The sequence below is a fragment of the Bubalus kerabau genome, chromosome 3 (assembly GCF_029407905.1).
Source record: "Bubalus kerabau isolate K-KA32 ecotype Philippines breed swamp buffalo chromosome 3, PCC_UOA_SB_1v2, whole genome shotgun sequence".
Taxonomy (NCBI): domain Eukaryota; kingdom Metazoa; phylum Chordata; class Mammalia; order Artiodactyla; family Bovidae; genus Bubalus; species Bubalus kerabau.
Genome location: NC_073626.1, coordinates 51,572,066 through 51,595,204, shown reverse-complemented (window position 1 = coordinate 51,595,204; position 23,139 = coordinate 51,572,066). Strand labels below are relative to the sequence as shown.

The window sequence follows — 23,139 nt, the reverse complement described above, 5'->3', positions numbered from 1 at the left end:
TCTTACTGATGACAGGCTCAGGTCTTGGTACCATGAATTAAACTCTTGGTATTTCCATGTACTCTGCTGGGACAGGCTTGACTGCATCTTTCCAAATAAGACCCACACTTGCATCTTCAAGGGAACAGAATTAATCATCTACAACAGATAGCACTGAAAAGTACCATTGATATGGCAGCATTTATTATAAAACATGCACAATTAAAACAGCAATTATTTGGATACCAGGGCACAGCCATTTTTAATATCCCTTAAACAGTTTTTTTAATAAAGATGGAACTTTAATTTTTTCAGCAGCTACCGGGTACAATGCTTGAGTACCTTTCTTCATTTGTTTTTCATCATACATACTACCCAGAGGCAATCATTAACTAATTTGCTGATTTACAGTTGCAGTTTATGAGCTTTCAGTTCAGTCGCTCAATCGTGTCCGAATCTTTGCGACACCATGAATCACAGCATGCCAGGCCTCCCTGTCCATCACCAACTCCTGGAGTTCACTCAAACTCACGTCCATCGAGTCAGTGATGCCATCCAGCCATCTCATCCTCTGTTGTCCCCTTCTCCTCCTGCCCCTAACCCCTCCCAGCATCAGAGACTTTTCCAATGAGTCAACTCTTCGCATGAGGTGGCCAAAGTGTAGGAGTTTCAGTTTTAGCATCAGTCCTTCCAATGAATACCCAGGACTGATGTCCTTTAGAATGGACTGGTTGGATCTCCTTGCAGTCCAAGGGACTCTCAAGAGTCTTCTCTAACACCACAGTTCAAAAGCATCAATTCTTCAGCACTCAGCTTTCTTCACAGTCCAACTCTCACATCCATACATGACCACTGGAAAAACCATAGCCTTGACTAAACGAACCTTTGTTGGCAAAGTAATGTCTCTGCTTTTGAATATGCTATCTAGGTTGGTCATAACTTTTCTTCCAAGGAGTAAGCGTCTTTTAATTTCATGGCTGCAGTCACCATCTGCAGTGATTTTGGAGCCCAGAAAAATAAAGTCTGAGACTGTTTCCACTGTTTCCCCATCTATTTACCATGAAGTGATGGGGCTAGATGCCATGATCTTAGTTTTCTGAATGTTAAACTTTAGGCCAACTTTTTCACTCTCCTCTTTCACTTTCATCAAGAGGCTTTTGAGTTCCTCTTCACTTTCTGCCATAAGGGTGGTGTCACTTGTATATCTGAGGTTATTGATATTTCTCCCGACAATCTTGATTCCAACTTGTGCTTCTTCCAGCCCAGCGTTTCTCATGATGTATTCTGCATATAAGTTAAATAAGCAGGGTGACAATATACAGCCTTGATGTACTCCTTTTCCTATTTGAACTAGTCTGTTGTTCCATGTCCAGTTCTAACTGTTGCTTCCTGGCCTGCATATAGATTTCTCAAGAAGTGGGTCAGGTGGTCTGGTATTCCCATCTCTTTCAGAATTTTCCACAACTTATTGTGATCCACACAGTCAAAGGCTTTGGCATAGTCAATAAAGCAGAAACATGTTTTTTCTGGAACTCTCTTGCTTTTTTCATGATCCAGTGGATGTTAGCAATTTGATCTCTGGTTCCTCTGCCTTTTCTAAAACCAGCTTGAACATCTGGAAGTTCATGCTTTAAAATATGCTAAACCATTTCTGTTGTTTTCTTCAGTGCATCAGCAGATGAAGAATATCTGTCTTTTATATCTGTGACTGTGTAAAGAAAATTCTCCTCACTCTATGTGTTCGTGGCTTCTATAACATGTGAAATTGCTGCCATGTTACTTTCCTGCTGAATCTTAACCAAAAGCATTTTTTACCTAGCTACCAAAGTGAAGCTGCTAAGGAACTTTGTGCTGCCCTGATAACAAAACAAGGTCAGGACACCAGGTTAGCATGGCAATCTAACAGCTATTACTTATGCTGTTTTCTAGTGATATACATCTTGAAGAATTGGTTACTGTTTTTCAGGCTGACGGGGACTGCATAAGTGTGTGCCATGTTTTTATTATTCAGTGAGACACAAACATTTACATTTAATACTTGGTTTGAATAATGGCTTCCCTTGTGGCTCAGACAGTAAAGCGTCTGCCTGCAATGCCGGAGACCCAGGTTCAATCCCTGGGTTGGGAAGATCCCCTGGAGAAGGAAATGGCAACCCACTCCAGTACTCTTGCCTGGAAAATTCCATGGACTGAGGATCCTGGTAGGCTACAGTCCATGGGGTCACAAAGAGTCAGACACGAAGATTGACTTCACTTTCTTTCACTTTGAGTAATGACAGTCCATATTGCCTTTGCATTGCAATTCAAATTTTGCAGTAAAGAGGGGGAAGATTATGAATGCTTCCTGATATTGGCTTGGTGATGTGTCTTAACATGTCTAAAGAGCTAAAAAGGCACATGTGAAACAGCATAACTATGCTTCCAAATTTGCTGAAAAAATATGCAAATTAGCTGGACAATTACAAGTACTGGCATTGATGCAGAGTAATTGGAATCTTCAGCCATTGCTGATGAGAATATAAAATGGTGTAGCTGCTTTATAAAACAGTCTGGCAACTTCTCAAAAGAGTTAAACACAGTTATAATATGAGCTAGCATATACTCAGATAACAAAAATTAAATGATCACACAAAAATTTGTACACAGGTGTTCATAGCAACTTTATTCATAGTATGTGAAAAGTGGAAACAACCTGAATTTCCATCAGCTGAATAATGGGTAAATTGTGGAATCCTTACAATGGAATATTGTTCAGCCATAAAAAGGAATAAACTACTGATACACACTACAAGCAGCATGAACATTGAAAACATTGTACTTCCTGAAAATGCCAGACACAAAAAGCCACAGATTCCATAATTCAACTGTTATAAAATGTTCAGAACAAGCGAATCCATAGAGACAGAAAGTATATCAGTGTGGGCCAGGGGCTAGGGGAGAGAAGGTTGGGAATGAGTACCAGATAACCAGCACAGAGTTACGTTTTGAAATGAGGAAGATGTTCTAGAATGAAGCTGTGCACATTTTGTGAATTTATTAATGCCCACTTAATCATCACCTTGAAAGGATGAAATGTATGGCATTTGAATTATATCTAAAAAAAAATTCACTTTTTATTATTGAAAGACTTCTTTATATTAGACATCATTAGGCCATTAATTTTCCACATGCACACAGAAAGCTTATTTGGAAAGCTTTCTTTTAAGAAGAGTTTCAATTATAACAACCATTATTCAACATTTTTATAAAAAAAAGCCTAGGATTTGGTTTTTAATATATAATCATTAATGTATATAATTATCATTTGATGCATCACTTTGGTATTTTTGTCTCTTTTCACTGAAAGAATCCCTAATTATCTCTTTTTAAAAAATTCCTGTAATGTATTTAATCTGTCAATCTTTTCTGTTTCAAATGGTGAGAATTAATCCATTGTAAATATCCAAACTGATCTAAAATCTGAGCTGTTTTTTAATTTCTCCTAGTGCCTTGGGTAAAAGGATGAATATGTACTCTGAATAAAAGATAGAGAATATATATTCATCCACAAAGTACATCATGAGAAACGCTGGTCTGGATGAAGCACAAGCCAGAATCAAGATTGCCGGGAGAAGTATCAATAGCCTAAGATATGCAGATGACACCACACTTATGACAGAAAGTGAAGATCTAAAGAGTCTCTTGATCAAAGTGAAAGAGGAGAGTTAAAAGACTGGCTTAATACTCAACATTCAGAAAACTAAGATCATGGCATGTGGTCCCATAACTTCATGGCAAATAGATGGGGAAACAGTAGCTGACTTTGTTTTTCTGGGCTCCAAAATCACTGTAGATGGTGACTGCAGCCATGAAATTAAAAGACGCTTACTCCTTGGAAGGAAAGTTATGACCAACCTAGATAGCATATTGAAAAGCAGAGACATTACTTTGCCAACAAAGTTCGTCTGGTCGAACTATGGTTTTTCCAGTTGTCATGTATGGATGTGAGAGTTGGACTATAAAGAAAGCTGGGAGCCGAAGATGCTTTTGAACTGTGGTGTTGGAGAAGACTCTTGAGAGTCCCTTGGACTGCAAGGAGATCCAGCCAGTCCACCCTAAAGAAAATCAGTCCTGAATATTCATTGGAAGGACTGATGTTGAAGCTGAAACTCCAATACTTTGGCCACCGGATGCAAAGAACTGACTCATTTGAAAAGACCCAGATGCTCGGAAAGATTGAAGGCAGGAGGAGAAGGGGACGACAGATGATGAGATGTTTGCATGGCATCACTGACTCAAAGGATATGAGTTTGAATAAACTCCAGGAGTTGGTGATGGACAGGGAGGCCTGGCGTGCTGCAGTCCATGGGATCTCAAAGAGTCGGACAAGACTGAGTTGAACCGAAAAGGATGAAGGAAAGGGAGGAAGCTGGTCCTAATTTGTGATTCTATTTTTAAAGTCTACTGGAAATGGAGTGCTCTCTCTCTCTATCTCAGACAAAAGCAAAGGCTTCAAATCACCATATTTCTCAAAATCTGTTCCATAATTTCGCTATTTTATTACTTTTCACTGGGGTCTTAAAAATGATCTCAACTAGCATTAGCTGGTGCTGGCCCTGTCTCTCTCACTTGTCATCACATTTAATCCTCACCAAAGCACCTTGTGTGACAACATTTCTCTCATCCTTCAGTAAATTCCACTGTCCTATTGACTGTATTGGAGTTCCAGCTCTTCTCACCTCATATTCCACTAATTCCTGTATGTACCTTACACTCCAGCCAAATAGCTTCCTTCCTATTTCCCGTTTTCTCATACATTTACCAGTATCCATGGACTTCACACTGCCTCGAATAATTTCACTTCATCTACCCTATTGATACTCCATCCACTTCTTAAGGTTATAATGAATCACATGTAACAGAAGAACATCCTGAAAGCAGGAACTTTGTCATGTTTCCTACTTTAACCCTGGTGACTAGAGCATTCCCTACACAAAGTAGAAATTCCATTAATAAATAAGCAAATTATTAAAAATAAATTTATGTTTAAATGAAGGAACAAATAGCTTTTATATACATTCTTGATATCCCAATTCTCTTTCCTTCTGAAATCATGTAAAACTATTTTTTCATTGTATATAACATCCTGTTATACATTTATTTGGGCTTCCCAGGTGGCTCAGTGGTAAAGAATCTGCCTACCAATACAGGAGATGCAAGAGACGTGAGCTTGATCCCTGAGTCGGGAAGATCCCCAGAGTAGGAAATGGTAACCAGCTACATAATTCATGCCTGAAGAATCCCATGGCCAGAGGAGGCTGTCAGGCTACAGTTGATGGGGTTGCAAAGAGTCAGGCATGACTGAGCAATGGAGTGTGCGTGTGTACACACACACACACACACTTTTATTTAAATAATTATCTTTATATTTCTTGTCTCTTATTCACTTCTACATTTTATTATATCTCACTATTTTTTCATTGTACATAACATTCTGTTATACATTTATTTGGGTTAGACTCTGTTTAGTCAATACTATCTAAATTAAGTCAATAAACAGCTCAATATCCCCATTTGATATTTCTCCAGACAATCTTGATTCCAGCTTGTGCTTCCTCCAGTCCAGAGTTTCTCATGATGTACTCTGCATATAAATTAAATAAGCAGAGTGACTATATACAGCCTTGATGTACTCCTTTTCCTATTTGGAACCAGTCTGTTGTTCCATGTCCAGTTGCTTCCTGACCTTCATACAGGTTTCTCAAGAGGTAGGTCAGGTGGTCTAGTATTCCCATCTCTTTCAGAATTTTCCACAGTTTATTATGATCCACACAGTCAAAGGCTTTGGCACAGTCAATAAAGCAGAAATAGATGTTTTTATGGAACTCCTTTGCTTTTTTGATAACCCATCAGATGTTGGCAATTTGATCTCAGGTTCTTCTGCCTTTTCTATGCATAGTGCATCATCAGAAATGCTGGGATAGAGGAAGCACAAGCTGGAATCAAGATTGCCGGAAGGACTATCAATAACCTCAGATATGCAGATAACACCACCCTTATGGCAGAAACTGAAGAAGAACTAAAGAGCCTCTTGATGAAAGTGAAAGATGACAGTGAAAAATTTGGCTTAAAGCTCAACATTCAGAAAACTAAGATCATGGCATCCAGTCCCATCACTTCATGGCAAATAGATGGGGAAACAGTGCAAATAGTGGCTGAGTTTATTTTTCTGGGCTCCAAAATCACTGCAGATGGTGACTGCAGCCATGAAATTAAAAGACACTTGCTCCTTGGAAGAAAAGTTATGGCCAACCTAGACAGCATATTCAAAAGCAGAGGCATTACTTTGCCAACAAAGTTTGTCTAGTCGAACTATGGTTTTTCCAGTTGTCATGTATGGATGTGAGAGTTGGACTACAAAGAAAGCTGAGCACTGAGGAATTGATGCTTTTGAACTGTGGTATTGCAGAAGACTCTTTAGAGTCCCTTGGACTGCAAGGAGATCCAACCAGTCAATCCTAAAGGAAATCAGTCCTGAATATTCATTGGAAGTACTAATGTTGAAGCTGAAACTCCAATATTTTGGCCACCTGATGTGAAGAACTGACTCGTTGGAAAAGACCCAGTGCTGGGAAAGATTGAAGGCAGGAGGAGAAGGGGATGACAGAGGATGAGATGTTTGCTTGACATCACCAACTCAATGGATATGAGTTCGAGTATATTTAGCAAGTTGATAATGGACAGAGAGGCCTGGCATGCTGCAGACCATGGGGTCTCAAAGAGTCAAACATGACTGAGCAACTGAACTGAACTGATGTCATTTCAGAGCAATGAGTGCAATCAATTAATTTTATTTTACAGATTAAAATATACTTGAAAAATTCTTTAAAAATGATTCTTCTCCTTAATGTTATATACTGATTTTATTTTAAATTGATAAATCACTGGCCTTCATAATTAATAATTGTTATATACATTTGCATCTCTCTTCTTCTTGGTTTCCTGGCTGGCACACTTTAATAATCTCTAACCCATTAGCCCACATCTGTACTAATTCCTAGAGTTCAGTTTAGAAAGTAATTCCTCACATGTGATTATGTTCCAGACTATACACTGGGACTGTGGATACAAGACAAGGCAAGATGGTCACAGGGAAACGGTTTTTTGAAACTGTCTTTTAAAACAAGCCCCTGAATTCTGAGGCAGGGCTCTGGATTTGAAATGCCATTTATGAAACTAACTACCCTCCCCCTATTTCTTTCTACATCCAAATTCCAAAACTTTAACATATCTAGAGAAAATTGCTTAACACATTTGCATTTGAACACTCAGGTTGCAATGTTATATGTACAACACTGTATAGATCTCCCCAAGCACAAATGAAGCTAGAAGGGAATCCATCAAAAATTATGTATTGAGAATGACGAAGGCATATTTTCTTTTTACCAGGTTCCATGATTCTCATACATCTTGTCTGTTCTTCACTGTCATCTCTTTAATGAATTTCCCTGATCATCAAGACCTGAAATCCTTGGCTCTACCATCAGATTCCTACCATCGTTCATTCATATTGCTTTTATGCATTTATTATAACATAATGTATACCAACTTGTTTCCCTTTTATACTGTAAATTATTTGCAGTTGGGAAATTTTTCTTATTTATATTTTCAACTATGCTAAGTTGAAAGGCAGGTACACATATAATTTTTAATACTTACATAAATGTACCTGCATAAAAATTTGAAGCTGTTGTCAGAAAAAATTATTCAAAACTTGGAAAAAAAGCAAAGACATGGACAGAATCATCTTTAAATATCACATAGGAGCAACAGCTACCCAAAAATTTTCTCAGGAGGAATTTGGTTCCTCTCACTGTTTCTCTTCATTAAAGGTCCCAGGCTTCCCTTGCTAACTTGTAGATTTCCTCCAGCAGAGTCATGGATAATTTCTGTGTGGTGGAACAGATAACCATAATGATTGATGGTCTGTTAGCTACTAACCAGTTTGCATCTAACTAAAGAGAGTTTGTATGCTCTTTTAACATTTATTCATTAAATTGACTATAAATACCCTAATTTCTGAAATGCTCCTTAAGCTGATAAGAATCCCACTGCTTCCCTCATTAATCAAGAGTTAAACAGAATCTTTGGCAAAGATTTCTGTAATATTTGTCTGAGAGTAATAATTTTAACTTTTTGAAAATTAAGCTTTAACAATAGTATTTTTTTCTATTAAAATAACTATTCCTCTTTTCAAACATCACTTAGAGGTTATTTACATGTTAATAAAATCAAGCTGTTTTGAAATAATCTCCTTATAAAAAACTACAAAGTATACAAACTTAAATTTTATTCAAGCTAAAAAAATTTCTTTAATATGGTCTAAAATAGAACATTTAGCATCCTGTTTAGTTTACCCACAACTCACTGGCTGGGGTAGCAATGCTGTTACCCATGGGCCATCTTAATGAAAATAAACTTACTAGCATCTCATTTAACTTAGTATGAACTTTGAAAAGCAAAAGAATGTTCAGATATGAATGCTTCCTAAAATCAAAGTTCATTGCAGCAGGATAGGTACTGTCACCCAGAGACTTCAGTCAAATCCAGGCCCTGACACTTAGTAACGCTGCATCTGTGAGTAACCTCAGAGCTTCAACCTCCAAACAGTTAGGATGGAGATATAAACCTGCATTTCAGTTGTCAAATCCCAGGCATAGAGTTTCTGTCAGTTGAATTCAGGCAGCTGCTGAGGGCAAGCTGAGGCAACGCTCCTTAAGAGAGAGGGGGGGGCTCTGATGGGCTGGGGCTGAGGAGATCCAGAATAGCAGGGGTGCTTTAGAACATCGCCCCTCCCCCAGATCACTGTTGTTATAACCAAAGGTTTTATTGTTTCCTCCAGACTTGTTCTTGTTGGAGAGGTTGTAAATAACTTGTCAAAGAATCTGAAAATGCCACTTGAATGGTCATCTTATGTTGTCAACTGGTTACAACATTGCTGAGAACCTCAAAGTTTCCATCCTAGGCTCTTCTAAGAGTCTTCTGGCTGATCACCCATCTCCATTTTTTCTCCCAACCTTCAACAATGTTGTTAGCATCAACTATCCCACAAACAAATACTACTTTAACTTACTTGTCTAAAAAACTCTTCAAGAAAACTGAACAAAAAATATCCTCTACTTGTCTCACAATGTAAATTCTGTCTTTGAGCATTTGTATATTATAAGCTGAACTGTGTTTCTACAAAATCCATGTTGAAGTCCTAACCTGACAAAAGACCTCAGAATGTGATTGGTTTTGAAGAGGGGCCTGTAAAGAGGTAACTAGGGTGATAAAAGGCCATTTGTGTGCCCCTAATCCCATATTACTGGTGATCTTATTAGAAAATATTAGGACACAAACAACATACAGACTGAGGGGTAACCTGTGAGGACATGGAGAGGATTTGACCATCTGCAAGCCTATGTCTCAAGAGACAGGTCAGGTGGTCTAGTATTCCCATCTCTTTCAGAATTTTCCACAGTTTACTGTAATCCACACAGTCAAAGGATTTGGCTTCTTGAGAAACCTATATGCAGGTCAGGAAGCAACAGTAAGAACTGGACATGGACAACAGACTGGTTCCAAGTAGGAAAAGGAGTATGCCAAGGCTGTATATTGTCGCCCTGCTTATTTAACTTATATGCAGAATATATCATGAGAAACGCTGGGCTGGAGGAAGCACAAGCTGGAATCAAGATTGCCGGGAGAAATATCAATAACCTCAGATATGCAGATGACACCACCCTTATGGCAGAAAGTGAAGAGGAACTTAAAGTGAAAGTGGAGAGGGAAAAAGTTGGCTTAAAGCTCAACATTCAGAAAACTAAGATCATGGCATCCAGTCCCATCACTTCCTGGCAAGTAGATGGGGAAACAGTGGAAACAGTGTCAGACTTTATTTTTCTGGGCTCCAAAATCACTGCAGATGGTGATTGCAGCCATGAAATTAAAAGACGCTTACTCCTTGGAAGGGAGGTTATGACCAACCTAGATAGCATATTCAAAAGCAGAGATATTACTTTGCCAACAAAGGTCCATCTAGTCAAGGCTATGGTTTTTCCAGTAATCATGTATGGATGTGAGAGTTGGACTGTGAAGAAAGCTGAGCGCCAAAGAACTGATGTTTTTGAACTGTGGTGTTGGAGAAGACTCTTGAGAGTCCCTTGGACTGCAAGGAGATCCAACCAGTCCATTCTGAAGGAGATCAGTCCTGGGTGTTCTTTGGAAGGAATGATGCTAAAGCTGAAACTCCAATACTTTGGCCACCTCATGCATAGAGTTGACTCATTGGAAAAAACTCTGATGCTGGGAGGGGTTGGGGGCAGGAGGAGAAGGGGACAACAAAGGATGAGATGGCTGGATGGCATCACTGACTCGATGGACATGAGTCTGAGTGAACTCTGGGAGTTGGTCATGGACAGGGAGGCCTGGCATGCTGCGATTCATGGGGTCACAAAGAGTAGGACACAACTGAGCGACTGAACTGAACTGTAGTGAACTGAAGCCTATGTTTGTTGGATCATAGAAAAAGCAAGAGAATTGCAAAAAAAAATCTCCTTCTACTTCACTGACTACACTAAAGCCTTTGTGTGGATCACAAGAAACTATGGAAAATTCTTAAAGAGATGGGAATACCCGACCATCTTACCTTCCTCCTGAGAAATGAAGGAAAAGAAACAGCAGTTAGAACCAGACATCAAAGAACAGACTGGTTTAAAATTGGGAAAGTAGTACATCAAGACTGTATATTGGCCCCTGCATGTTAAACTTATATGCAGAGTACATCATGTGAAGTTCTGGGCTAGATGAATCATAAGCTGGAATCAAGATTGCCGGGAGAAATATCAATAACCTCAGATATGCAGATGACACCACCCTTATGGCAGAAAGCAAAAGGAACTAAAGAGCCTCTTGATGAAGGTGAATGAGGAGAGTGAAAAAGCTGGCTTAAAATTTAACATTCAAAAAACTAAGAGCATAGCATCTGGTCCCATCACTTCATGGCAAATAAATTCGGAAACAATGGAAACACTAACAGTTTTTATTTTCTTGGGCTCCAAAATCATTACAGATGGTGACTGAAGCCATGAAATTAAAAGACACTTGCTCCTTGGAAGAAAAGCTATGACAAACCTAGACAGCGTATTAAGAAGCAGAGACATTACTTTGACAACAAAAGTCCATATAGTCAAAGCTATGGTTTTTCCAGTAGTCACGTATGGATGTGAGAGTTGGACCATAAAGAAGGCTGAGTGCTGTGATGTTGGACAAAACTCTTGAGAGTCCCTTGGACTGCAAGGAGATCAAACCAATCTATCCTAAAGGAAATCAGTCCTGAATATTCATTGGAAGGACTGGTGGTGAAGCTGAAACTTCAATATTTTGGCCACCCAATGCGAAGTTCTGACTCCTTGGAAAAGACCCTGATGCTGAGAAAGATTGAAGGCAGGAAGAGAAGGGGATGGCATGGACGAGATGGTTGGATGGCATCACCGACTCAATGGATATGAGTTTGAGCAAGCTCTGGGAGATGGTGGAGGACAGGGAAGCCTGGCATGCTGCAGACCATGCGACTGCAAAGAGTCGGGCATAACTGAAGTTACTTAGCAGCAGCAGCAGGAAGGCTTGGAGTAGGCCTCAGAAGAAGTTAAACCTGCTGACACCTCATCCTAGAATCCTAGTCTCCAGGACAGTGAGAAAATAAAATTTAAGGTGCCTAGTCTGTGATATTTCCTTAGGACAACCCTAAGCAAACTGATACATACATCTTAATGAAATATTCACTAAGTTTTGTCCCTTATGTTGTTGTTGTTCATTCACTAAGTCATGTCGACTCTTTGCAACCCCATGAACTGCACTGCAGTACTACTGCACAAATGAAGCATGCATTTGACAGATAAGCCAAGAATATTAATATACAATTAAAAACTAAAATTAGTACATAAATGTAAGAAAATATGCACTTTCTGTATTGATCAAACCAGTGTAAACCACAATAACATTGATTTAGTCACTTATCAAAGAATTTTTTCCCTTTAATATTTCTGATAATATCAGTATGATTAAAGAAGAAGGTCAAATCTACTACTGGTAGAAGTCTTATTTGCTAGAAGCTTTACAGAAACCGATAAAATTTTATAAAGAATTAAAAAAACACACACACACAAAGTGAAATATGGCCTAGCAATTCCATTTCTTCTAAATAATTCATGGAAGTAATCTAAAAAATTGAATGTGTGTTTGTGGGGGTGGGTGGGCTATGTTTTCTTTACTGAAATATTTATAAAGAAAAATTAAAAACTGCTTACAAATGTAACTGAGGATCACTTTCATCTTAACTCTGCCTGCCACATCTAACCGGCTAAGCAAAAACCTACTAAATGCCAAGACCCGGTTCCCTCCATCCTTGTACCCATGCACGCAAGCATCCCCCCGCCCTCACATGCATATACAATTTTAAGGTACTCTTGTGTTAGGATCCTGCCCTTGAACTGGGAATCCCTCCTTGGTCAGTCCAGAGCTGGTCATGTTTGATGGTTTTCATTTCTTTGGCCTCCGTGGGCCCTGCCCTCCTCGTGATTCCCCACCCCCTCCACCTTTGTGTCCTCTGCTCCTCTGGCTGTATGCTGTTCTAGTGAGTTCTCTTTGCAGCCATAAACTGTCTAGAATTTATCCCCAAATCTAGTCAATGAGTTTCTTGCCTGACTAAGCTATTCTTACACGTTCATACTTTATACCCATTACATTTACTTCCCATAGTTAAGTAAGTAAGTGTTCATCACTCAGTCATATCAGACTCTTTGTGACCTCATGGACTGTGGCCTGCCAGCCTCCTCTGTCCATGGAACTCTCTAAGCAAGAATAGTGGAGTGGGTAGCCAATCACTTATCCAGGGGATCTTCCTGATCCAGGAATGAAACCTGGGTCTCCGGCACTGCAGATGGATTCTTTACTGTCTGAGCCACCAGGGGAGCCCTTACTTCCAATATGCTTTAAAAACCTATTGCCATTAAAACTTATGTATTGTTTTCTACGTGCTAAGAGCTACCCTTGTGGTTCAGCTGGTAAAGAATCCACCTGCAATATGAGGGACCTGGGTTTGATCCCTGGGTTGGGAAGATCCCCTGGAAAAGGGAATGGTTACCCTCTCCAGTGTTCTGGCCTAGAGAATTCCATGGGCTATACACACCATGGGATCGCAAAGAGTCAGACACAACTGAGCAACTTTCACTTTCATCAGTATGTGCTAAGTCACTTCAATCATGTCCAACTCTTTGAGACCCTATGGACTGTAGCTCGCCAGGCTCCTCTGTCCATGGATTCTCCAGGCAAGAATACTGGAGAGTGTTGCCATGTTCAACTAGAGGGGATCTTCCTGACCCAGGGACTGAACCCATGTTTCTTAAGTCTCATGCATTAGCAGGCGGGTTCTTTACCACTAGTGCCACCTGGTATTAAAACTTATGTCTTAAGTCTATGTAATACCACAGAAAAATAATTTAAAAGCTGCATAAATATAATAACAATTATGTGACCAAAGATCTAGTCATTGGGAAAAAGAAGACTAGAAGGAAATAAACTAAAATATTAATAATGAGTTTCGTCTCCTACCTGCTTTCATCCTGCTGACAGTTGGGAATGTAAAAATATCTTGAAAAGTAATGGTTACCCAGGCAAATTCATATACATATGCATATATATATATATATATATATACACACACACACACACACACATGCATATAATCATATATCTCAAATGTACATCAATATATACACTGACCTATATATCAACTATACATCAAATATATGTGTGTGTGTGTGTATATATATATATATATATATATATATATATGTTACTTGATATAAGTCTGCAGCAACAGTGGCAATATTCTTATTTGCTGAATTTTGTCTTTGTATCTAATAGAGTTAGGTTCAAGGGCAGGAAACATAAAGCCCCAGATAGAGATAATTTAAAAATCATTCTGCCTAAAAGTCAAGATGAATGCTTAAGTTTGCTGTGGTTTTCTAAACATCAGGTCCTTCTGTTGTTGCTTCCCTGTCCTGAAATACTTTGACCTCAAAGTCCACTAGGGATAGCATCTGCTTTTCTGAGAGTTGGCTGGATGAAATGGAGAATAAGAGAAAAAAAAGATCTCTTACACTATCTTGAAAAACAATTTTAGAAACTCCTATTAGAATATTCTATCCTGGCCAGAACCTAGTCACAGGTCTCCCCTACCTGCAAGTATGCCAGTGGCCCCAGCTATGAAACTTAGAGAATTACTGAAAAGAAAGCTCACCATTTCTGGCACAGTCTCAGTAATTTTGCAAATTTTGAAATATGATTGTGAAATTAAAGTTGTGGGATTTTATACTTTTTCCATAGCAGTTTTACAATACACTCTAATTTTTCTTCTGCCTCTTTATTCTATTAATATCATCTTTGGCTTATATCATCTCAATTCTAATTTCTTAATTATTTTAGAATTCATTTATTCTTTAATGTATGGCTTTTATGACATAAATATTTGCTCAGAACCAGACCTATAAATCTGGGTGTTGGTTGTTGCTATTTTCTCTTGAACCTTGGTGAAAGCACTCAGTCCATACAGGCACTTGGGGCTCCAGGACAGCATCTCATGCACTGTCCCAATCTGCCTTTCCTTTGGTGTATGTTCCTGAGGTGTCTTCCACACGACTCTGGAGAGGACACCAGTGAGAATGAGCCACATCAGTAGCCAGTTACACAATGCACCTTTTAGGGCTTTGTGTCCCTTCTCTTTCAGTCAGTTCGGTTGCTCAGTTGTGTCCAACTCTTTGAGACCCCATGGACTGCAGCACACCAGGCTTCCCTGCCCATCACCAACTCCTGAAGCCTACTCAAACTCATTGTGTCGGTGATACCATCCAACCGTCTCATCTCTGTCGTCCCTTTCTCCTCCTGCCTTCAATCTTTCCCAGAATCAGGGTCTTTTCCAGTGAGTCAGCTCTTTGCATCAGGTGCCAAAGTACTGGAGTTTCAGCTTCATCATCAGTCCTTCCAATGAATATTCAGGACTGATCTCCTTTAGGATGGACTGGTTGGATCTCCTTGCAGTCCAAGGGACTCTCAAGAGTCTTCTCCAGCACCACAGTTCAAAAGCATCAATTCTTTGGTGTTCAGATTTCTTTATAGTCCAACATTCACATCCATACATGGCTATTGGAAAAACCATAGCCTTGACTAGATGGACCTTTGTTGGCAAAGTAATGTCTTTGCTTTTTTTTTTTTTTTTTTTATTACTTTACAATATTGTATTGGTTTTGCCATACATCAACATGAATCTGCCATGGGTGTACACGTGTTCCCAATCCTGAACCCCTCTCCCACCACCCTCCCCATACCATCCCTCTGGGTCATCCCAGTGCACCAGCTCCGAGCATCCTGTATAATGTATGGAACCTGGACTGGTGATTGGGAACCCTGTTACACTGTTGGTGGGAATGCAAACTAGTACAGCCACTATGGAGAACAGTGTGGAGATTCCTTAAAAACCTGGAAATAGAACTGTCTTATGACCCAGCAATCCCACTGCTGGGCATACACACCGAGGAAACCAGAATTGAAAGAGACATATGTACCCCAATGTTCATCACAGCAGTGTTTATAATAGCCAGGACATGGAAGCAACCTAGATGTCCATCAGCAGATGAATGGATAAGAAAGCTGTGGTGCATATACACAATGGAGTATTACTCAGCCACTAAAAAGAATCTAATTGAATCAGTTCTAATGAGGTGGATGAAATTGGAGCCTATTATGCACCGTGAAGTAAGCCAGAATTTCTCTGCTTTTTAATATGCTGTCTAGGTTTCATAGCTTTTCTTCCAAGGAGCAAGTGTCTTTTGATTTCATGGCTGCAGTCACCGTCTGCAGTGATTTCAATCAGACTACTCCTTAAATTTTGGCTATTGGATGAGCTACCTCACTTATATCCTTTTAAATAAACCATCTCTACCCAACTCTTTGTCTCCAGCTCTGATTTTTATCAGAACAAAAACTAAGAGCAACTTTACTATTCTCATGTTCAGTCTGAGCTATACCTGCCACCACCTTCTAATTCCAGTCTCACTTCCTTTTCCCTTTACGTGTGTATAAGTTCAGTTCAGTTCAGTCCTCAGTAGTGTCCGACTCTTTGCAACCCCATGAATCGCAGCATGCCAGGCCTCCCTTTCCATCACCATCTCCCGGAGTTTACTCAAACTCATGTCCATCGAGTCGGTGATGCCATCCAGCCATCTCATCCTCTGTCGTCCCCTTCTCCTCCTGACCCCAATCCCTCCCAGCATCAGTCTTTTCCAATGAGTCAACTCTTCGCATGAGGTGGTGTGTATAGTGAGTTTTTAATCCAGTTGATTTTTCCCACCTCTCTCATGTCTGATGTTAAATTTTCACTTTGTACTTTCATTCTCTATTTTGTATTTTAATTTCTCTGTGCCTCTCCTTCCCTGCCCCTTTATTACATTAATGGTCCACAGTGGGATCCCTGACACACGTGTTCATGCTTTAATGTCTGAGCTTCACGGCTGGTGCGGTTGAGAGCAGATAATGCTGATTCAGCCCCAACCTGGTTGCTAGTCTGTTGCCCTGCTAATCCACCTTGATTTTTGCTTCTATATCACATACTTATTTTTACCCAGGACAGATGACTGAATTTGAAGGAAGTCCCCCAATCTTTATATATATGCTTTAAATCTCATGGTTTTATCTGAAAATAGAAGAATATTGTGGGGTATAATGAAAAGCCCATGAAGCCCATGTTACAGTCACTTTATTCTGAAAGATAATTTTGTGCTATTTCTTATTTTAGATGTAAGTTTTATTTTAAAGCTTTCCTTTTGCCTCTTCGGTTAGAAGATAGATTTAGGAGATTCTTTCCCAGGTTACTGAGTTATTGTGCTGTTTTGTAAAACAATTGTGTTTTTCCCTTATGTTTCCCCCTAGGAGTATGGGTGTATTTTCTGCTGAGACCTCAACAGCAGTGCTTTTTAAGGCTTGCAGGTGCTTTAAAAGGTCAAGGAACACTCCTAGAATTTCTGAGCAAGGCCAGCAATACAATATAGTGGCTGTTCATCCTGTGTTTTTTCATAGTTTTTCTGTCCAGAATATGAGAACAATCATGAGTGGCAAGTCCCGTCAAATATTGTGTTGATGAGTACAGCTCTAAACTTGCTTTGGACACATTTAATAATACGACATAGTAATTTCAGGCTTCCCTGGTGGCTCAGATGGTAAAGAATCTACCTGCAATACAGGAGTCCTGGGTTTGATCCCTGAGTCGGGAAGATCCCCTGGAGAAGAGAATAGCAAACCACTCTAGTATTCTTGCCTGGATAACTCCATGGGCAGAGGAGCTTGGTGGGCTACAATCCATGGTGTCTCAAAGAGCTGGACACCACTGAACAACTTTCACTCACTCACTCATTGTAATTTCAGTAATGATAATAGTATAAATTAGACTTTAATTAAGTAACTGGCCTTCCTGGATTTGCCTCCCCCACCTTATTTTTAAGGTGGACTTAAAAATGGACTTAATGGACTCCAGACTTTATTTGTTTGGGGTCCAAAATCACTGTAGATGGTGATTGAAGCCATGAAATTAAAAGATGCTTACTCCTTGGGAGGAAAGTTATGACCAACCTAGATAGCACATTAAAAAGCAGAGACATTACTTTGCCTACAAATGTCCATCTAGTCAAGGCTATGGTTTTTCCAGTGGTCATGTATGGATGTGAGAGTTGAACTGTGAAGAAAGCTGAGTGCTGAAGAATTGATGCTTTTGAACTGTGGTGTTGGAGAAGACTCTTGAGAGTCCCTTGGACTGCAAGGAGATCCAATCAGTCCATTCTAAAGGAGATCAGTCCTGGGTGTTCATTGGAAGGACTGATACTAAGGCTGAAACTCCAGTACTTGGCCACCTCATGCAAAGAGTTGACTCACTGGAAAAGACCCTGATGCTGGGAGGGATTGGGGGAAGGAGGAGAAGCTGATGACAGAGGATGAGATGGCTGGATGGCATCACCGACTCAATGGACATGAGTTTGGGTAAACTCTGGGAGTTGGTGGTGGATAGGGAGGCCTGGAGTGCTGTGATTCATGGGGTCGCAAAGAGTTGGACACGACTGAGTGACTGAAATGAACTGAACTGAACTGAACTGAATGGACTCCAGTAATATTCTAACTATGTATTTCATAAATATATGGAAAATATATGCCAGATTAGTCTTGGATATAATAGTATATTCATTTCAGTTTATGAAGTGAAATGACTACATAAATTAAGACAAATTTGAAAATATAACTTTCAGTATATAGGTTAAAAGAATGATTAGATTTTTCTCTAAATTCCCATGACATTTTCATGGTGTATGTTTTTGTATGTCATCATTTACATCATTTAACTATAATTAAAGCTTTACAATTTTCAAAAATTATCAACTAGCATTCATAATAAGGAATGGGTATGCATAGCAAAGAAAGAAAAAAAAAATCAAGACTGGTATAAGAGTATGATTTTCTCTGGAGCCTCATAGAATCTATAATCAATCTTTCCATGGATAAAGGAAAATACAACTGTTTATTACATTAAAAAAAAAAGACAATTGAAATTGCCACAGCACCTTTAAGTAAAAAACATGTTAGTAACATACCGCAGGTTAGTTTACCCAACCCCAGACTGAACCCCAGGCTACTTACATACATGTAGTTTTACAATTGATTGAATAGTATGATCTCATAAATCTCAAGCAGGGTAATGTTGATGTGATTATAAATCATTTATAGCAACTCTTGCTCCCTGTAATGCTTTGAAATTCTTGGTATATTGAAATTCTTGGTATACAACATGACATGGACTTTTCACTGTCAGATTGTCAAACAACCAGACTTATTTGGTTGATTGTTTTTTTTTTTTTTTTTTTTAAATCTCTGGAACAACTGAATGAGCACTTCAGAAGCATTTATTCATACTTTCTATTCTACATTACATTAACAGCTGTTTGTATTTGAGAGACTTAATGTTTCACTTCCAAAAATCTTACTTTCCATTAAAAAAAAAAAAGCAAAACTTGTGTGTTTTTGATGTGATGGTATATAAAGTTTTTGTTTCTTTATAATGTATAAGGGCTAAATTTACTCATAAGGGACTATATGAGTTAATATTGAATCTTCTTATTTCATTTTCTACTTTTATCATTTTTTTAAATTACTAACTTTGTAATACAATATATAACAGCCAGTTTTTACATAAGAGCTGTATGGTTACCAGATTCTCCAAGAACCTATGCAAATGATATAGTATATTTGCTCAGTATTCAACTCATAATATATATTGTAATGTATACATTTAAAGGCCTAGATCTGGTAGATAGAGTGCCTGATGAACTATGGAATGAGGTTCATGACATTGTACAGGAGACAAGGATCAAGACCATTCCCATGGAAAATAAATGCAAAAAAGGAAAATGGCTGTCTGGGGAGGCCTTACAAATAGCTGTGAAAAGAAGAGAAGCAAAATGCAAAGGAGAAAAGGAAATATATAAACATCTGAATGCAGAGTTCCAAAGAATAGCAGGAAGACATAAGAAAGCCTTCTTCAGCGATCAATGCAAAGAAATAGAGGAAAACAACAGAATGGGAAAGACTGGGGATCTCTTCAAGAAAATCAGAGATACCAAAGGAACATTTCATGCAAAGATGGGCTCAATAAAGGACAGAAATGGTATGGACCTAACAGAAGCAGAAGATATTAAGAAGAGATGGCAAGAATACACAGAAGAACTGTACAAAAAAGATCTTCACGACCCAGATAATCACGATGGTGTGATCACTGACCTAGAGCCAGACATCCTGGAATGTGAAGTCAAGTGGGCCTTAGAAAGCATCACTATGAACAAAGCTAGTGGAGGTGATAGAATCCCAGTTAAGCTATTCCAAATCCTGAAAGATGATGCTGTGAAAGTGCTGCACTCAATATGCCAGCAAATTTGGAAAACTGGGCAGTGGCCACAGGACTGGAAAAGGTCAGTTTTCATTCCAATCCCAAAGAAAGGCAATGCCAAAGAATGCTCAAACTACTGCACAATTGCACTCATCTCACACGCTAGTAAAGTAATGCTCAAAATTCTCTAAGCCAGGCTTCTGCAATATGTGAACCATGAAATTTCTGATGTTCAAGCTTGTTTTAGAAAAGGCAGAGGAACAAGAGATAAAATTGCCAACATCTTCTGGATCATGGAAAAAGCAAGAGAGTTCCAGAAAAACATCTATTTCTGCTTTATTGACTATGCCAAAGCCTTTGACTGTGTGGATCACAATAAACTGTGGAAAATTCTGAAAGAGATAGGAATACCAGACCACCTGATCTGCCTCTTGAGAAATTTGTATGCAGGTCAGGAAGCATAAGTTAGAACTGGACATGAAACAACAGGCTGGTTTCAAATAGGAAAAGGAGTTCGTCAAGGCTGTATATTGTCACCCTGTTTATTTAAATTATATGCAGAATACATCATGAGAAACGCTGGGCTGGAAGAAACACAAGCTGGAATAGAGATTGCTGGGAGAAATATCAATAACCTCAGATATACAGATGACACCACCCTTATGGCAGAAAGTGAAGAGGAACTAAAAAGCCTCTTGATGAAAGTGAAAGTGGAGAGGGAAAAAGTTGGCTTAAAGCTCAACATTCAGAAAATGAAGATCATGGCATCCGGTCCCATCACTTCATGGGAAATAGATGGGGAAACAGTGGAAACAGTGTCAGACTATTTTTTTTTTGGGCTCCAAAATCACTACAGACGGTGACTGCAGCCATGAAATTAAAAGACGCTTACTCCTTGGAAGGAAAGTTATGACCAACCTAGATAGCATATTCAAAAGCAGAGACATTACTTTGCCAACAAAGGTTCGTCTAGTCAAGGCTATGGTTTTTCCTGTGGTCATGTATGGATGTGAGAGTTGGACGGTGAAGAAGGCTGAGCACCGAAGAACTGAGGCTTTTGAACTGTGGTGTTGGAGAGGACTCTTGAGAGTCCCTTGGACTGCAAGGAGATCCAACCAGTCCATTCTGAAGGAGATCAGCCCTGGGATTTCTTTGGAAGGAATGATGCTAAAGCTGAAACTCCAGTACTTTGGCCACCTCATGGGAAGAGTGACTCATTGGAAAAGACTCTGATGCTGGGAGGGGTTGGGGGTAAGAGGAGAAGGGGACGACAGAGGATGAGATGGCTGGATGGCATCACTGACCCAATAGACATGAGTCTGAGTGAACTCCAGGAGTTGGTGATGAACAGGGAGGCCTGGCGTGCTGCCATTCATAGGGTCACAAAGAGTCGGACACGACTGAGTGACTGATCTGATCTGATCTGATACATTTAAAATTATGTATGGATGTGTATAAAGACTTCAAAAAAGTTTTTAGAGAGCTTTTGTCTTTTGGATCCTGGGTACTATGCATGAGAAATTCAGAAAAGCTTTTTAGACCTAAACATGAGGAACAAAATATATTTTAAAATGTGCATATGTGTGTGTGTTTAGTTGCTAAGTAGTGCCCAACTCTGCATGATTCCATGGACTATAACCTAGAAGGTTTCTTTGTCCATGGGATTTCCCAGGCAAGAATACTGAAGTGGGTTGCCATTTCCTCCTCCAGGGGATCTTCCTGACCCAAGGATCAAACCTGAGTCTTCTACACTGCAGGCCATTGCTTTACCAATGAGTCTCATGGAAAGCCCCTATTTTAAAATCTGTATTTTTAAATTATATAGGTGAGCATATGTAAAAATAAAGGAGCCCCAAATAGTTAGAAAATGGGATTTCAGAAAAGTGAGAAAGTTCTGTGCCCACAGGTATGGAAGCAACCTAGGCGCCCATCAACAGATGAATAGATAAAGAAGATGTAGTGCATATATACTATGGAATATTATTCAGTCACAAAAAGAACAAAATAATGCCATTTTCAGCAATGTAGATGGACTTGGAGGGCATTATGTTGAGTGAAATAAGTCAGACAGAGAAAGATAAATAGTGTATGATGTCACTTATGTGTAGAATCTAAACAAATACAACAAACTAGTGAATAAGGGGGAAAAAAAAAAGAAGTAGACTCACAAATATAGACAGCAAACCTAGTAGTTACCACTGGGGGTGGGAAGGGGAGAGGGGTAAAGTAGGCGTAGGGGCAAATAGTTTTATTATAGAATTATATGAAATTGTGTGTGTGAAACTTTTGAAAATTTTAAAGCACTACAGAATTTAAAGAATCTTTCATTCATTAAAAAACAAAACAAAACCTCAAAACACTATGGCCAAACTTTTCCCCTGGACTATCTACTTATACATGCTGCCTAATGCTTGATTTTTAATAGTCTGCATACATGCATCGATAGGAAATACAGTAACTTTTAGCACTGTTGCTGCTGCTGCTGCTAAGTCGCTTCAGTCATGTCCGACTCTGTGCGACCCCATAGATGGCAGCCCACCAGGCTCCCCTGTCCCTGGGATTCTCCAGGCAAGAACACTGGAGTGGGTTGCCATTTCCTTCTCCAATGCATGAAAGTGAAAAGTGAAAGTGAAGTTGCTCAGTCGTGTCTGACTCTTAGCAACCTTATGGATTGCAGCCTAACAGGCTCCTCCATCCATGGGATTTTCCAGACTAGAGTACTGGAGTGGTAGAAAGGCCAAAATCAGGTTAAAACAAAAATTTTTCTAACTCACAAAATGTTGGAACCCTTTTAAAGATGACACTTTATTGGGTAATAAGGGAAAAATCACCTAACAGAGAAAACCAATGCAAATACCTTCCTGAAAAGATCTTTGAGTAAAACTGACAAACAAACAAACAAAAAACCCTTCCATTCATATAGGATTTGGGACTATACTCATAATATCAACTGACTCAAAATCTTTTAAGTCCCAGATTTGGTTAAATGGTTCTGTTTGGCAGTGCTCCCACAAGCCTGGGAAGCACTTCTGGCCTCAGTGTAGTTCCAATGGCTCTGAGCTCACACTTCATCATGAAACAAGCCATCTCAAGTATGAACCAACACAGACATCAAAGCTCAGAATGATGTTCAGAAAAACTTCAGGTATCAGAACTGC

General features: G+C 39.3%; 1 protein-coding gene across 2 annotated transcripts in view; it reads right to left on the bottom strand.

Moving 5' to 3' along the window:
- Positions 1–23,139, bottom strand: part of KHDRBS2 (KH RNA binding domain containing, signal transduction associated 2) — a 703,180-nt gene that overhangs the window by 167,385 nt on the left and 512,656 nt on the right. Inside the window, exon 9 of one of the 2 annotated variants that reach the window (XM_055571819.1) lies at positions 6,549–6,565. The exons of the other annotated variant lie outside the window; for it this stretch is intronic. Within the exon in view, the coding sequence (XP_055427794.1) occupies positions 6,549–6,565 (17 nt within the window). The remainder of the gene's footprint in view (positions 1–6,548; positions 6,566–23,139) is intronic. 2 annotated transcript variants of the gene reach the window in all.